Source organism: Elgaria multicarinata, chromosome 17 (genome assembly GCF_023053635.1).
Source record: "Elgaria multicarinata webbii isolate HBS135686 ecotype San Diego chromosome 17, rElgMul1.1.pri, whole genome shotgun sequence".
In the NCBI taxonomy this organism is placed as follows: Eukaryota; Metazoa; Chordata; class Lepidosauria; order Squamata; family Anguidae; genus Elgaria; species Elgaria multicarinata.
The window spans coordinates 3,540,448-3,557,836 of record NC_086187.1 but is presented as its reverse complement, the minus strand read 5'-3'; the positions used below and the strand labels follow the sequence as shown (position 1 = coordinate 3,557,836).

General features: G+C 46.2%; 1 protein-coding gene across 1 annotated transcript in view; it reads left to right on the top strand.

Annotated features, from left to right (window-relative positions):
• PRKCB (protein kinase C beta) overlaps positions 1–14,303 on the top strand; it is a 228,244-nt gene extending 213,941 nt beyond the window's left edge. Inside the window, exon 17 of the mRNA XM_063143417.1 lies at positions 14,127–14,303. Coding sequence (XP_062999487.1) covers positions 14,127–14,279 — 153 coding nt within the window. The 3' untranslated portion in view covers positions 14,280–14,303. The remainder of the gene's footprint in view (positions 1–14,126) is intronic.
• The last annotated feature ends 3,086 nt before the right edge of the window (positions 14,304–17,389 follow it).

The following is a 17,389-nucleotide window of genomic DNA, read 5'->3' as shown; positions in this document are numbered from 1 at the left end:
TTTATTTATTTATATAGCACCATCAATGTACATGGTGCTGTACAGAGTAAAACAGTAAATAGCAAGACTCTGCCGCATAGGCTTACAATCTAATAAAATCATAGTAAAACAATAAGGAGGGGAAGAGAATGCAAACAGGTACAGGGTAGGGTAAGCAGGCACAGGGTAGGGTAAAACTAACAGTAGAAAGTAACAGTAGAAGTCTGCACAACATCAAGTTTTAAAAGCTTTAGGAAAAAGAAAAGTTTTTAGTTGAGCTTTAAAAGCTGCGATTGAAGTTGTAGTTCTCAGATGTTCTGGAAGAGCGTTCCAGGCGTAAGGGGCAGCAGAAGAAAATGGACGGAGCCGAGCAAGGGAAGTAGATAGTTAACGGTGGGGTAATAATCAGCTCAATAGTTGTTTATCTAGGGGTACTCTCTACTCAACATTATAATAATCAACTGTAGTTAGGATCAGCATTGAGTTGACTATTCATACTGAGTAACATATCCCAAAAAGTCCTACAGAGCTCTGTGGGTCTGTGTGTGCCCTGCGGGTGCACACTCGTGCTGCTTGGGGCCTTCCCCTCTGAGCATCTGCTTGGCCACTGTGGGAACAGAATGCTTGACATGGTAGCAGGGCTCTGCTTCATCGTCGTCTGAAACTAAATATGGCAAAGACTGAATTGCTTGTTTTTCCGCCTAAACCTTCTCCTCATCTTTCATTCTCTCTCACTGTCAATGATGTTACGCTTACTCCGGTCAAGGAAGCTCGTAGTCTTGGCTTCATATTTGACTCATCGCTCTCCTTTATTCCTCATATTGAGGCAGTAGCTAAATCCTGTCGTTTCTTCCTGTATAATATTGCCAGGATTCGACCATCTCTGTCTGTCTCTTCTGCCAAGACGCTTGTTCATGCACTGGTTATTTCTCGGTTGGACTACTGCAACCTTCTTCTCTCTGGCCTTCCTTCTTCTCACATCAGTCCATTGGTTTCTGTCCACCACTCTGCCGCTAAGATCATCTTCCTGGCTCGCCGCTCTGACCATGTTACTCCACTTCTGAAATCTCTTCATTGGCTTCCAATTCACTTCAGAATCCAATATAAACTTCTCCTGTCGACCTTCAAAGCTTTTCATGGTCTAGCTCCTTCCTATCTCTCCTCTCTCATCTCACACTATTGCCCCGCTCGTGCTCTTCGCTCCTCTGATGCCATGCTTCTCGCCTGCCCAAGGGTCTCTACTTCCCTTGCTCGGCTTCGTCCATTTTCCTCTGCTGCCCCTTACGCCTGGAACGGTCTTCCAGAACATCTGAGATCCACAAGTTCAATCGCAGCTTTTAAAGCTCAGCTAAAAACTTTTCTTTTTCCTAAAGCCTTTAAAACTTGATGTTGCTTGGACTTTATACTGTTAGTTCTACCCTACCCTGTGCCTGTTTACCCTACCCAGTGCTTGTTTGCATTCTCTTCCCCTCCTCATTGCTTTACTATGATTTTATTAGATTGTAAGCCTATGCGGCAGGGTCTTGTGATTTACTGTTTTACTCTGTACAGCACCATGTACATTGATGGTGCTATATAAATAAATAATAATAATAATAATAATAACAACAACAACAACAACAACAACAACCCTCACTGGGCAGCTCACAACAATACAATCAGTCCAATGTCAAACAGTAACCAAGGAATAATTGCTGTTAAAAAAAATCAATTTAAAAAAACAGTCAGAACACAAAGAGGCTACCCTTAATCCAAACAAAGAGCCCAAAGGGCCTCCTTGAGAAGAAGGTCTTTGTCAGCCTTCTCAGAGCTTGTCTTGGGAGCCAGTCTAGAGAGGGAGATCCACAACACAGATGCCACCACTAAAAAGGTCCTGTTCCTTGCCGGCATCCTTTTTGATTCAGTGGGACCAGATGTTCAGAATTGGGCCCAGTTAAATAGGGTGACCCTATGAAAAGGAGGACAGGTCTCCTGTATCTTTAGCAGTTGTACTGAAAAGAGAATTTCAGCAGGTGTCATTTGTATGCATGCAGCACCTGGTGAAATGCCCTCATCATCCCCACAGTTAAAGCTGCAGGAGCCCTGACCTCTTTTGTATCTGGTCACACTAAGCAGGGCTCCTGCAGCTTTAACAGTAGTGATGAAGAGGGAATTCCCCCCACAAATGGCACCTGCTGAAATTCCCTTTTCAATACAACCGTTAAAGTTGCAGGAGCGCTGTCCTCCTTTCCATAGGGTCACCCTAACTCAGTTAACAGCCGATTTCTCTGTCCCAAGGGGTTCCCACAGAGGGAGTGGTGGGCATTCTGCCTGGGTCCTCGGAGAGGGTGGCTGGTGGGGCACTTCTTGTCAAAGGATTGCGTGGGGCAGGGAAATGTTCTCCGCCCCAGAGCAGCCTTGTCCTGTCCTGCAAGCTCCCAGTCAACAGTTGTGAGAAACTGAAGAGGTTTGACAGTATGCAAGTGTTTCTTTTGAATAATTAATTTTTAAAAGCCCACTGCTAAGTTGATTAAAAATGCAAATCTGTTTTTCTTAGTAAATGAAAGTTAAATACCGTGGAGAGGTAAAAAAAGAAGAAGAAAGGGCCTGCTGCATGGGATGAGTGAGCTCGCTTTAGAGCCCTCTGTGTGGAAGGAGGAAAAATGCTTCTGAGCGCCTCTCTTTCCTCCAAGGGCCCCGTGCCAAGGGAGAGGGGCTTCTGCGGTGGCTCTGATAAGAACAGCGGTTCCCTCGCCATTCAAAGGAAGCCGTCCCTTTTCATGCCTACAGGAGGACGCGGCGGCAGCGGTGGGGGGGGGGCTTTAGCCAGCGGAATGCGGTGCCGGCAGAGATGTTGCTGTGTCCCATTAATAGCTTTCTCTCCCAGCTTCCGAGGGGCGACCTAGACACCCAAAGGCCCCGTGTACAAAGCTGGTCAGTCACAACAAGTGGCTGCAGAACACTGGGCTGTAGAACCAAATGGCGCTTGAGTCAAAGTCACAGAATTCCTCTATGGTCGAGACAGAACAAGAGAGCGGGCAGCTATGTGGGCAGCGCCCAACCTGCCCGAGCCAAGCTGCTGTTGTAATATTTGACCAGTCACACCTGGATACTGACTCCCAGCACAAGCTAGACATGACAGCAAGGTGGGAATGAGCATTCCTGAGCTTGCCTCTCCCCTCCCCCTTTTTCTTTCTTCAGAAAAGCCTTCCATGCCATTGCTGCCCCGTCTAGTTTGGCCCTTCCCTAGTATGGGGCATCACCTTTGTGGGGGTTTCTTTCCTTCTTTAGCAGCAGCAGCAGCAGCAGCTGCCAAACATGGAGCTGGCGCTGGAAAACGTGCTCCGCCAGGCCATGTATCTAGACATCACTGTCGTAGGAGGGGGAATGAGGGGGCACACAAGGCAATTGCGCGTGAGGGGGGAGCACCGCTCGAGGGAGCACCGGGCATTTTGTCCTCACAAGGCGTTTGCCAGTGGGGAGGTTGAGCTGGAGTGCTGGGCCCCAGAACACCCAGGGAGCTTCCTGGTGGAGGGCAGGTTTGAGCCCAGGCTGCTGCCATCCAAAGCCAGTGCTCCACCCGCTATGTCACACGTGCTCAAGGTGCACCGAGCCCTTCAAGGCTCTTGTCAACCTAGCAAAGTGTTATTTATTTATTTGTTTGTTTATTTCATAGAATCATAGAATAGCAGAGTTGGAAGGGGCCTACAAGGCCATCGAGTCCAACCCCTTGCTCAATGCAGGAATCCACCCTAAAGCATCCCTGACAGATGCTTGTCCAGCTGCCTCTTGAAGGCCTCTAGTGTGGGAGAGCCCACAACCTCCCTAGGTAGCTGATTCCACCGTCGCACTGCTCTAACAGTCAGGAAGTTTTTCCTGATGTCCAGCTGGAATCTGGCTTCCTGTAACTTGAGCCCATTATTCCATGTCCTTTTTTATTTACATTTATTTATTTACATTTCTATACTGTAACATTTCTATACTATATTATTTATTTATTTACATTTCTATACTGCCCAAAGCTCTCTAGGTGGTTCACAAATGGACTTGTTGGTTGTTAATAACAATTTTAACAAGCTAGGGAAGTTTAAGCACAAATGCTGTTTATCTTATGGCAGATTGCCTGGACCAGGGGACATCTATGGACACAGGCATTTGCACTTGTTCTCAATAGGGATCTTTCCCTTGCTCTGTGTTTCCATTCTGTGGGGCCAACAACACAGCCGGTCTGTAGACACACACTTCCCCATCATCCCCTAGTATGACCACTGCTGGCACTGAGGAGTGAGGCCTCACTTTTCCATAAGTGGCTGTGTCAAATTGAATGGATCCAGTTTAAACCGGGGCACCCAGCCAAGCGCTCCAAAGGAGGAATGACAGATCTCAGAGAGAATGCTGCACAAATGGGTTGGTTGTCGCTGTTGTTTTTAACAAGAGATTCCTTTGGGCCCAGTGTGTGGTCTGGGTACCCCTGAGGCTGGAACAGAGATGGGGCAAATCTGATCTTCCCTTGGATGGGGGACAATTGAAAACTTGACGTAAGAGCGGGATAGAAGTACAATAAATAACGTATTTGTTTTTTGAAAAGAGAGAGCGGCCATCACCCATGCATGTCGCACACTCTTGGGCAGGTACGGTATTGCATGTGACTCTGGCAGAACTCTGCAAGTAATTGCCTTTCATCTCATCTTTCTCCTACAATTACTTGCTGGGAGGCCAGCTGGCAGCTTATCCCTTTCCCAGCACCTCCATGACCAAATTGCTAAGCAGTTGCAATTAAAGTCACCCTTCTGCCAAAGGAGCCAGAAGTATTTTGCATTGTTTATTTTTCTTTCTCTCATTTTGCTCATTTGAACTATTTTGCCTGACCACGGGGCGGGGGTGGGGGGAGGGGGGAGGCTGAAATGGGAAACGCAGCAAACCACATCCAACTTTTGCTTTTGGATTCTTTTGTTTTACTTTTTGCCACCTACCATGAGTTCTTTTCTTCCCCTCTCATAGTGTGGACGAAATGCTGAAAACTTCGACCGGTTTTTCACTCGCCACCCACCTGTCTTAACACCACCTGACCAGGAAGTCATCAGGAACATTGACCAATCAGAATTTGAAGGATTTTCCTTTGTTAACTCTGAGTTTTTTAAGCCTGAAGTCAAGAGCTAAGTAGCCACTGTAGACCATCCTCATCCTCATCATCACCTTGCCCATCCACTGCCATCTGGTCCAGCAGCTGTTGTGGTGAGATCCTCCATTGCAAACGTTGGCTGTCACGCTTGGATTTCTTTTGTGGTGATACTAGAATGACCATATTTCAAAGACCTGAACAGTAATTGAGTAAAGTTGCATCAGCATCTCCCATGGGGCTGAGAGCCACTGAATTGTCATGATCATAAGTCCATAGGTGCCCTATCTGGGGGCACCCATAGCGTTAACTACACTCTGGGTGGGGCACAAGACTAGGAAAGACCAAATTGCGTTAAAATCAGCCTGGGAAAATCCACTTGGGGCTCTAGGAAGTGGTTTAGGGGAACCAGTTGAACAACTGGTTGCGCCCCTGCAGATGCCCTGGCCCTCTAACCCCACCCACGTCCCCAGCTTGGGAAGGCAGCGGCTGTCGCTGCCTGCTCACATTTCCAAGATGGGACTTTTTGGCCTGCTGCTTCAAATCAACTACAGAAGCTATTTCACATTCTCAGTGGGCGCTGTCCAGTGGTGTAGTGAAACATTTTGAAGTGCAGGTGCTCATCATGACCGTCCGGATAGTCACCCCACCCACCCACCCCACAAAAGAGCTTCAAAATGCAGGCAGCTGTATCGAGCCGTATCAACAAACCACTTCTAGCCGTTTTCAACTCCACTGGGAAAAGGTGCTTTGTAAAATGAATGGGTCTTAACCGCAAACTAGGGCTGTGCTCCGCTTTGCTTCGGAGCATAGACGCAATAGCGAGGTGGCCTGATTTGCTTCCGACAAAGGCGGAGACGAAGCGGGTTGGAGGGGCTGCAGATTGAAGTGAAGAGGATCGAGACCAAGCAAATTCTTCGCCTCAATTTGGAGCTCCGAAAAAAGGTAAGTGGGGTCTTACCTGGCACTGCCGCAGTCCGTGTGGCGACAGCGGCAGAGCCAGGTAAGGGGGCAGAGGGGAGGGGGCTTACCTGCCTCTGTCATGGTCTGGCAGAGGCTTCAACTGAGGCTGAGACTCAAACCGGAAGTCCAGGCCACAACCGCGGCCTGCCCTTCCGCTTTGAGCTTTGGCCTCAGGTGAAGCCACTGCCAGAATGCAACAGACACAGGTAAAGGGAGAGGAGGGGGCCTTACCTGGTGGCGGCACCACAACAGTCCATGCAGCAGCAGAGCCAGGTAAGGGGGAAGAGGGGAAGGGTCTTACCTGAGTCTGTCACATTCCGGCAGCAGCTTCAACTGAGCCCGAGGACTCAAACCGGCGGCCTGGTCTTCCTGTTTGAGTCCTCAGGCTCAGTTGAAGCCGCCGCCACCGGATGGCGACGGACGCAGGTGAGGAGGGAGGGGGGGTCTTACCTGGTGGCGGCGCCACTGCAGTCCGTGCGGCGATGGCGGCGGAGCCAGGTAAGGGGGCAGGAGGGAAGGGTCTTACCTGAGTCTGTCGCGTTCCGGCAGTGGCTTCAACTGAGCCCGAGGACTCAAACCAGAAGACCGGGCTGCGGCTGTGGCCTGGTCTTCCAGTTTGAGTCCTCGGGCTCAGTTGAAGCTGCCACCGCTGGACAGCAACAGACACAGGTAAGGAGGAGGAGGGAGTGGGCCTTACCTGGCGCCGGCGCCACTGCAGAGCTCTGATTCGGATCCGGAGCTCCACAGCGGAGTGGAGCGGACCATAGGCAGATCGACGTGGGGCAGAGCGGGCCCGATCCAGAATTTGTGGATTGGGTGCGGAGTGGATCGGGAGGTCCGTGCACAGCCCTACCGCAAACTACTTTGCATTTCAACAGGGAACAAGATAGTGTTGCTGGGAAAAGCATTCTCCCCCCCCATCCCCCCCCCCCAAAGCACATGTGAGGATTGTAGCTAAACTGAGAGAGAACAGGGAAGTCTTTGTGGGAGGAGTGGGGGGAGAGATGAAGTCCGTCTGTCTGTTAATAAACAAGTGCTGGTGCTGCTGCATCGCTGTGAGGCCTGGCTCCACTGCGCCATTGGTGCGTCCCCAGAAGAAGTTGGGAAAACCTGGGGCCTGTTCAGCACATGAACTGACTTGGTCCTTTTGTCTTGCAGCCTCAGGGTGAAAACAGGGGTACTCCGAGGCAGCCCACAGCCATTTCCTTTACCCCTGCAGAATTTACCCTGATGCGGAAGTGGCTGTAGGTTGCCTATGTGCAGCCTGGGGTTGCTGCGGCTTCTCCATGTGATCTGGAATGTGTGTGTGAAGGGGAATATGGAGCACCAACCGGGTGAACCGGTCCTAAAATCTCAATAAACGCAGTGAGACTTGGGGCAGCTTTGCATTGATATACATACTCCCCAGAAATCCTGGGAACTGAAGTAGAAAAGGATCCCTTACAAAGCTCCTTTTTTTCTTTTTCTTTTTTGCACTCTCACCAAACTACAATTTTCAGGATGCTTTAGCAATTACACTGGAAGAAAGTGAAAGTGTGGGGAGGGGAAGGATCAGCATTCTCCTCCCCCGCCCCATTCATGTTGTGCTTTACAGAATTCAGGAAGACCTGCATTTAAACACACGAACGGCCCCACTGTAGCAGCGTTTAGTTTCCCCCTTGACTCTGCACTTCTGTGTTCCGTTTGCTTGCATTTGGGACTTAAGAGGATCCCTGAAGCTGGCCCAGGCCAAAGGTTCATCCATGACCACAGAGATTCCTCTGGGAAGCCCACAAGCAGGACAGGAAAGCCACAGCTCCCTGGCAACTGCTATTCAGTGGTAGACTGCCTGTCACCATGGAGGCTCCATTTAACCTTCAAGATTTGGAGCTGTTGATAGACCAAGCTTCCCCCTCATCCACAATTTCTTTCTTGAGTCCAGGTTGGCCTGTGCAGGTAGCAAGCACGTTAATGAAAGGGCTTCATCACAAGCAGAGGCCACAATCCCACACAGCCATGCAAAGCACTATAGAATGGGGGAAGAGGGAGAACGGTGGCAGCTATTTCTGATCTTGATGAATGCTTCAGGCAGGTAAGTCATGGGGATGTGGAGGCCCTTCTCTCTCCTGCAAAAGCTTTTTTACCAAACCCTGCAAGACTCTTGCAGAGTCTGAGGAGGGGCTCCTCTCCACCAACCCCTAGCTGACTTCAGCTCCTGCTTGACCTGGAGATTCAGTGTCAATCCTAACCGTGGGCAAACAGATGTCTGAGCACCAAGAAAAAGAAAGAAAGGGGGAAAGGACCACATGCTTGATGGATGGGTAAAGTAGACCTCCATTTTTAATTTTCTAACCAACGCAATCAGGTCGAGCAATCCCCTAAGCATGCAAAAAGGCAACTGCAGGGTTTCCTATGAACATTTTCGAACTAATGGTCACACTAGTATCTGCCATCCGTGTCATGGTTTCTACATTGTACTCATATCAAACCTCTGTGGGTTTCTTTCCTTCAAAGTATGGTGGGGGTGGGGGTTTGTTGCTGTTGACCAGTTGCCAAATTGACAAGTTCCGTCTGTTCCACCGCGCTTTGTGTGTGTCAAAATTTGAGTATTTTACTAAAATGAAGCTGATATTTAAACTCCAAACAGTATTTGTGTAACTTGACTGAAACTATAAAGTATTTTTGTCTCAACTAATATTCTTCTGAGAATAACCAAGAATTGCCACTGGAATTTTAAGCTGTCTGTTTTTCTGGCAACCCTAAACCGAAGAAAAGAAAATGGCTTCTTTTAAGACTTCGACGCTGCTCGTCCACCGTGCCCTTTTGTACTCTCCCACCTCCGATTTCTGGGGTGTTCACCTACCAGTGAGCTTTGCGTTATCCGTGTGCCAATTCCCCCCTCCCCCACCCCCCAGATACAATTACAAAATAAAAAGTAAGAAATCTTGTTTTGAGGAAACCTCAGTTTATTTGTAAGCGGGACTAAATGATGATAACCTAGACAATGTGCTTGGGGATTAATACAGAAAAGATTTGAGGAAGGGGGGATAATTTTCAAGCAAAATGCAACTCAAATTTGCTTCCAAATCTTATAGAGTTCAAATCTGAAAATGTTGCAGTTCTGAATTCTGTTACGTTTATTATTTTGGGTGTTGTCGTTTTTTTTAAAAAAAGGAACTTCCAGGATCTAATCTATTAAACTTGACATATAAAATCATTTTATGAGAAGTTAAGATATTTTTTATAGAAGTTTACATCATTGAACTCTAATTTAAAAACAAAGAAATTAAAAAAAGAAACAAAATGAATGTTGAAAACTGAATTTTGAAATGTAATGTTGCTGAGTTTCAGTTTGTGAGAAATTTCAGTTCATCTCTATGGAGACGCTGGAAATTCTGTGTGGAAGGACCAACAGGTAATGGGCAACCCAACCCTCTAAGCCCATCTCTGGCACATGCACCACTGCCTTGAACAGGAAAGCACAGCGCTTGAGGTTCTGGGTCCGTCAAGACCTTCTAAGAGAATGTAAACCCTCAGAACATACTATGTGGGAGAAGACAAGCTATCTGTGGTACCTACCTGGAGAAGGCTGGTTTTGGAGACGATCACACGCCTGCCAGTTGGCCACGGATAGCTTTGGGATGGATCCAGATGAGCTGCCTCTTTTCCCTTCCCTGCCCCCGCAAGGAGTGTTCACCTGTGCAGAACTCCTAAGCTGACGATGGGATGGAACAGGTCACAGCCAATGCTTGTGGAATAAGCTGGGGAAACCTTGGTACTCCAATTACTTTTGCACTTTGCTGACCTGGATCCCAGCTTCCTGCTCTGTAAATAACCTGCTGCATCCAACACTAGAAGAGGGAGACTCGTGTGACTTCATCTTCAGCCCAAATATTCTGCAATATGTACAAAAGCAGTCAGGCCCATCTTCACTCAGTCCAAATAAGTGAAAATTTCTTCTCTGCTCTCTTTTCCTCAGCAAATTCAACAGCTTGCTCTTTCAAAGCCCACAGCAATGATTCTGTGGGAGGCTTTGGCTGAGGTCCCCCACCCCATCCTCCACCCCAAAAGTGTCTCTGCTGCATCAAGCAGCATGTGGTCATTCCATGAGTCATCAGCAGCCCACGGCGTTGCTCTGGAGGCAGCTGTCCTTGTGAGCAATTAGCTGTTTTGTGAAGGGGAGAGAGAGAGAGATGCATGTAGAAATTAATTCTGTTCCTTCACATTCTGTTGATGGGCCATCTAGTGCCTTTGGAGACCTGTTTCTCCTGAATGAATGGGAGGAAGGTGTGGGAGAGCCCTGGCAGAGAGAGGCCCTCTTTTTGGACCTAGCAAGGAGATGAAACTCACAGGAGTAAGTTGAGTGGTTTGAGGTCAGAGACATGTTCCTCCAGAAGACACCATCAATAATCTACTGCTACTACTACTACATGGTGCACAGAGTTGCCTGAGCGTTCTGTCATCTGCAGGTACCGTTCAGGATAAGCTGCAATATTGGGCCCACCGTTAAACTGTTTCTCTCTCTAGGGCAGCCTTCCCCCACCTAGTGCCCTCCAGATGTTTTGGGCTTCCACTTCCATCAGCCCCAACCAGCACAGCCAATGGTCAGGAACGTTGGGAGTTTTGGTCATCTGGAGGACACCAGGTTGGGGCAGGCTGTGCTAATGTGACCAGATCCCATTTTCAATAGCTGCGTCGGAGAGGGAATGTCTGAGGTGCCAAAGCTGAGGATGAGAAAAGCCTCCCCCCTTCTACACAACTAGTCAAGGTGACCTAAGTCCTGTCCTCCTTTTTATCAGGCAGCCCAAATGTCACAAACAGAAATCGCCGTACTGTGTTGTTTAGTCAATCAGATTAAGGGGAAACCTTTAGGTCGCCTAAAAAAGTTCACTCCCCAAGTAATTGAGCAGCACATTTCAAATTAGTTTGAATTATTTTCACACAGGTAATATAAATATATCTTTCTACTACTCATGCATGTCTGGTGCCTCCTCTAGGGATCATCCTGCCATGTTTGTTTGAGCAGGATGCTCAGTGCAAACTATATTGGACCTGCCAGAACTTCTGAAATTTGTTGAATTCTAGCAAGTTTGATATCTCTAGGATCTAAGACAGATTCTAGAAATAGATGTGTGTTTGGCAAAGAGGCATATTTTTAAAATTCTGGCTGTGGTCTAGAAGTCGGGATTTGCATCAGTAGGCTCACACCCACTGGGCACCCCTTTCTTTCTCCAATTGACCATCTACTTGGAAGGGGAAATGGGCTCCTACTAGGCTGTTTAGATTGGGGCAAGGGTCTCCAAAATCCAAGCCAGTCCATGATCTGCTGGCCAAACTGAATGCTAGAGCCGATTCTGTGGAAGTTCTACTGGATGGTCTCTCAGTCAACAGAAGGTGTCAGGAGGAGGAGGAAGAGGAGAAGGAGGAGAAGTCACCACTGTTCTGTATGCAAGCTGTATGAGGTCAAGTGTATCTAGCTGATCTCTCTCTCTCTCTCTCTCTCTCTCTCTCTCTCTCTCTCTCTCTCTCTCTCTCTCTCTCTCTCACACACACACACACACACACACACACACACACACACACAGTGAGTGGGGGGGGGGAGAGAGCATTCCCACTGAAGCCACTGAATACCCTACTTTCAAATATCTAAAATAGAAAGTGATGTTTGCTGGGATCCCAACTTTGCAAAGGATCTCGAAGTTGTACCTTAGGATCCCTTCAGTATCTGGATTGTCAAGTTAGCTGTTTACAAAATCACAAATATTACAGTGTTCTTATTAAAATTAGAATTCTCTAAAATAATATTTTTGAAATTTCCTTTTAAACAATGTTCTACTCCTGAAACGAAAGAAACCAAGTTATCCAGTGTTGGTTTTACTACTTCAAAAATGCACCTCCAATTGAGCCAGTGCCTCAAGCACACAGAAGGCCAACATATCACAGGAAAGAACTGGTGTGCTCCCTGCCCCTCTTGCTGTAGTACCAATATTTGTACCATAACTTGATTTACACACACACACACACACACACACACACACACACCACCAAAGAGTGAATCCCTATAATGTTTATTTCAGAGATGAGAGGGTGGGTGGGTGCTTTCTTAGTGTGAAAGAATCTGTTATACTTTGTACACTGAAATCTAAGACGTTATCGCCACCCCACCCACCCCAACCAGGCTCTCCTCCTGTGCCAGCACCATTGAAATGAATGGGAGCCTCACAAAATGCTTCTCTCTCCGAGACCCAAGGAGGCTTTGCCCAAAACAGCTGTGAAATGGAAAATACTTCCTTAGCTGCAGTATAAACTTTCATACAAGGCTCTCAAATTCCATTTATTGTGTTCAGTTATTTCCTGTTTTTGTATTACAAATCTGTGTTTTATTGAAAAAAATGAATGATAAGAATTGTTACTACTATTGCTACTATGGGGGGTTGACTTTTACTTTGTAAACTCCGTGTAGCTTCTTTCTAGGCCGTAGTATGTTTGTATACCAAGTGTATTCCATCCAATAGAAGATAGAAATACATTTTCCTGTGCTGCAAGTTTTGATTGTGTCCTACTGCAAAGACACCCCCCCCCCAATATAACTATGCCACTAGCCTGAACCAAGTGTGACCAACTTAATGCAAGCTCTTTTTCAAGGATTTTTGAAAGTCAGGATATAAAACAAAAAACATAAAGCTCTTGGGACATGATCCAGGGTGTGGGTGTGGGTGTGTGGGTGTGTGTGGGTGTGTGTGTGCACATGTGAACAGAGAACAGGAGTTTGACTGAGAAATAACCAGCAATTATCAGAGAAATAAATTCCTAGAACACTTTTTAATATGAATAACACATTTTATTAATAGTTTACATAATTTACAATGTGATTCTATTCTTTTTTATGAATTTCTGTCTTGTTTAAAGTGTTTAAAGTGCTTAAAGTGACCTTTACAACAATCCTGTTCAGCAGATTAATGCCCCCACGTTGCAGGAGGTGGGGCTGAGGTGGGCCTGAAAGGGGGGGATGCTGGACGTTGTCCTGGGCTTGGACCTCCCAGCTCATGCTATCTGCTAAGAAGGAACTTGCGCGCACACATCCATTGAACTCTGTGATACTTACAACTGAGTTAATATGCGTAAGTTTGGGGTATAAGAAGGCAGCATCTCTTTGCACCCCTTTTTGTGACTCAGCCACATCCTCTGCATGTGTGGATGTGGCTTAATGTACCTTTCTGGACATATGCAAAGGATCACACCTCAAGCTCCACAAGCTCAGGAGACATAAAGTGATATCAGACCGGGGCGGGGGGGGGGGGTCGCGTTTCCTTACTGTTGCTTCCCCCACACACTTCTGTCACACAATACGTCCTCTTTCTTTACACAGAGAAGAAAGAGGAAGTAAACAATGACCACATGGCCCACTCAGTGGGCCTTTTTATCCTGCTGCTTCTCCTGCACACACCAGAAAAAGGGCAGCACGTTTTGCTACAGCTGGACAAAGTTGGATTTTCCAGGTCTCTTTTTTGCAACAGGAAATGAGCAGAAGGGGTGGGAGACCCACGGGAGGCGGGTGCCATTGTCAAAAGGACCCGCAAAAGAAACGTGAGTGGGCAGTAGTGAGCGTGGGATAAAACGTTCATCTGATGATGCTCTCAGAAGTTGCTGTAAAGTAGGGACAGATGCTCAGCAAGTGATAGAAAACGTCTACTGTTGCATTGCAGTGTGCATAGTTGCATATCTAGATGCCCTCTTGAGGAGTTCTACGTTTAAAGGTGGTCTAAAAATAATTTTAAATAAATACATTTTTAAAAAAATGAAATAGAAAATGTGGCCATTTGCTATTTTGGGAAAGTTCACAGTTTTCAAAATATGGATCCTGCTATTTGCCAGAACAACTGCACGCCTGTTTATTGGAGACATTGTCAACTTGTCATGGCTGTAGTATCTACAATGATATGTAGATACTACGTCCCGAGCTTCAGCATGTAAACTCTCCTGTCTCCTCCTTCTCCTTCTTCTTCTTCCAAGCTACTTTATGAATCCGGCAGCTGCTTTGTTTGGATGTCTCTTCCGTGCGCCTTCCCTTTGCATTGTTTTTAACCTTTCACTTTCTGTCCAACAGAAAGACAAACACGACACTTCCAACTTCGATAAAGAGTTCACGAGGCAGCCCGTGGAGCTCACGCCCACAGACAAACTCTTCATCATGAACTTGGACCAGAATGAGTTTGCAGGATTCTCCTACACCAATCCTGAATTTGTTATTAATGTTTAGGCAACATGGTCAGTCCTCCTGCTTTTGTATTCACAGGTCTGAAGTTCAGGTTGCCAGGTATATATGGACTCTAGTCTTCCGAGGTTAATGGTGCAAATGTTTAAACATCCACATTCCCTCATAGGAGAAGAGCAGCTTGCTTGAAATATGTGGCTTTTCCTCTGTTTGTCTACAAAGAAAATATATATATATATATATATATATATATATATATATATATATATTGAGTGATCATCAAAGGACAGCATTTCTAGAATCTCCAACCAGTGGCTACCAATAGAGTTTTGATGAAACATGTCAAGAGTCTTGTCTCAAAATATCAAATTTGTATTTGTATTTTCAAATTCCTCTGAAACTGAGATGCTGTTGTTTCTTGTCTTTGGATGCCAAGCATGGTGGGCATCTTCAACAGTTGTGCTGCAGCTTTTGCAATGACTGTGACCTTGTTTTACAGGAATATGTTTTTTTCTGTTTAAGACAGAACTAAATCTAGTGTGTGAATAAGACTGCTTCATAGACTCACTTGTCTTTTGAAATCTATGGTGAATCTTTTTCCTCTTTAACACATTTTAGAACTGTTTGTCTTTATCCAGGCAGGAAACTTCCAAAACTGAATTTCCATTCCAGTTCTGGTAAATTAAAGCAAATTCTCCCTCTCTACCACCACCCCTCTCTCTCTCCCTCCCTCCTCCTCCTCCTCCTCCTCCTCCTCCTCCTCCTCCTCCTCTTTTTAACAAAAAAAGGAGTTGATAATAATATGGTATCATTTTCAAATCACTGGGACAGTCTGCAGTTTTAATGGTGCTCTTTAATGAATTGTTTTTTTCTTTCTTTTCTTTTTGTACAAGTTCTGGATGAATTACTAAAATGAACCCTAAGCACAGCCACCAGGTGGAATCACTATGTAGTTCAGAGAAGCTGGGTTCAGAAGGGTTGGAACGCTGACTCTGTCTGGTAGTGTCTGGATCCTAATGCTGGCTGATTTCTCAAAGCATCTTGGCTTCATTTTAGTCCTCTTTCCAAGACTTGCTCTTTTCACTATTAGTAATACAAAACCATATGTATCACTTAAAAAAATAACAATGTTACTTTCAAAATCCTGCTTGTACTTTTAATCATCAGTTCCAGCATCCTTGTGGCTGAAAAGGAGTTAGTGCCATATGCAGAGGGCAGCCAGAAGAACAAGGTGGACCTTCCATCTGGAGAGAAGGCTTGTGTCTTTGGCAGCAGGCAGGGATGCCCCCCCCCTCTCTCTCTCTCTCCTCCCTCCCCACCCTTTAAGCTTATGCCCAAAATTACAAATCAAAGGCTGGTTTTCCTGGAGTGGTTTTCTATTCTGTCATTTTGTTTCCAGTTTTAATGCAAAGGCATATATATTTTAATGCAAAGGCATATATTGTGGGAGGGAACATGTTGTGTATGCCCTGCAAGGAAGTTCTGCTATGTCCCCATTCTACAAGTCCTTTGGAGACTCAATGGCTCCTTCAGCCTGGACATGGAGCTTTCCTGCTGCCTAAATAATCCTTCCTGTTGATTTGAGTTTCCCCCTCAACAGGTAACTTATTCCCAGGTAAGTGTGCATAGGAATGCAGCCTTGGCCTTTGGGGGACTTGAAGACTTTCACAGTCCCCTTCAGCTCTACAAAGCTGTCATTCAGAGCATACTTATCTGTGAATAAACACCCTTGAATAGAGCAGGGATTAATTCTGCATAAACTTGTAGAAGACTGGGTTGTAAATGATGCATGCAGAAAAGAGACCCGCACAGGAGAGAACTCGCTGACATCTTCCACTGGAGTGGGGATCAAAGGCCTGGACCTTTGAGGGCTCTCTGGTGGCGGAGATCCACGCCCTTGCTGGTTCCTCAGGTTAGGAGGTGGCACAATCCATTTAACCCCTGTGCTCTTGAGCAAACGTGGGTGTGGGGGAGCTGCAAATTGTATCAGATTAAAATACAATTAATACAAAGGGGAGTTTTGTCTTGGACTGAGATTGGGGTATGGTTTACTGTTATTTTTCATGACTGATATTTTTGCCCCAAGGAACCTTAAATTCTTCTGTGGACACATCATTGATTTTTGAAGCATGTATCTTACTTTCAAATATATTGCTATGGAGTGGAGACTTTCTGTGGACCTGGGTGAATCTCTTTCATTTTCATTGTTTCTTATATTAAAATATCAACAAACCGTGCTTTAAATGTTTCTTCAAATATTCCTGTCTCCGAGTGGAGCCACAAACAGCAAGCATGATCCCCGACTCAGCTGCGTTGGTCTCAGCAGCCCTGTCCTTCCTGTGCATTGGCTTAGAAAGGCCACCCCGAAGCCACATTATTTGGGATGCGAAGCCAAATCTTCATTTCCTACACACAGTCTCAGGAGATGATCTTTTTAGTTGGGTGTATGTTTATAGAATCGGGGCTCCAGATTCAAGCCAGAGTGCTTTTGCAGGCCCTAGCTATAGCATTGGGTTTGAGCTCTCACTTCATTGACTGTCCAAATCCTAAAACTATGAGTTGGTACTCTTCCCCCGTGAGGTTCAAAGCTCAGAAAGGAGCTTTGAGATCATTGTAACACCTTGGAGTTCCCGTTCTGCCATCCCTTTTAGTCTATTGATCTGGTTGAGATTGACCTTTCTAGGAGGGCACCGAGGGCTTGGTTTTGCAGGCTCTCTGGGTTAAAGAATTCACCACCCATTCTTCACCCCCACCCCACCCACCCCCGCGAAAGGAAACCTGCACCATTATTAAAAACTACCCCTCAATTGCACGGAATGGATGCATCTCTCAGTTTCGCTTTCCCACACATCCAATTATATATATATATATATATATATATATATATATATATATATATATATTTCAAGTTCTCTCTGTCCTGTACATGAAGAAATTTGCAGATGTTGGTAAGTTCTTATCAAACAATGAACTGAGTAAAATCCTCACCCCTCCACCCAGCAGCTCTTCCTAGCATGGAGAGGATGATGTTGAACCTGTCCAACATGGGGCTGATAAAGATGAAGAGCCAGTCAGTAAAAAGAGGAGGCAATCCCAATTCAGCACCACCGACATGGTTGAATAAATGCACAGGGAAGGGATTGAAACCCAGGCCA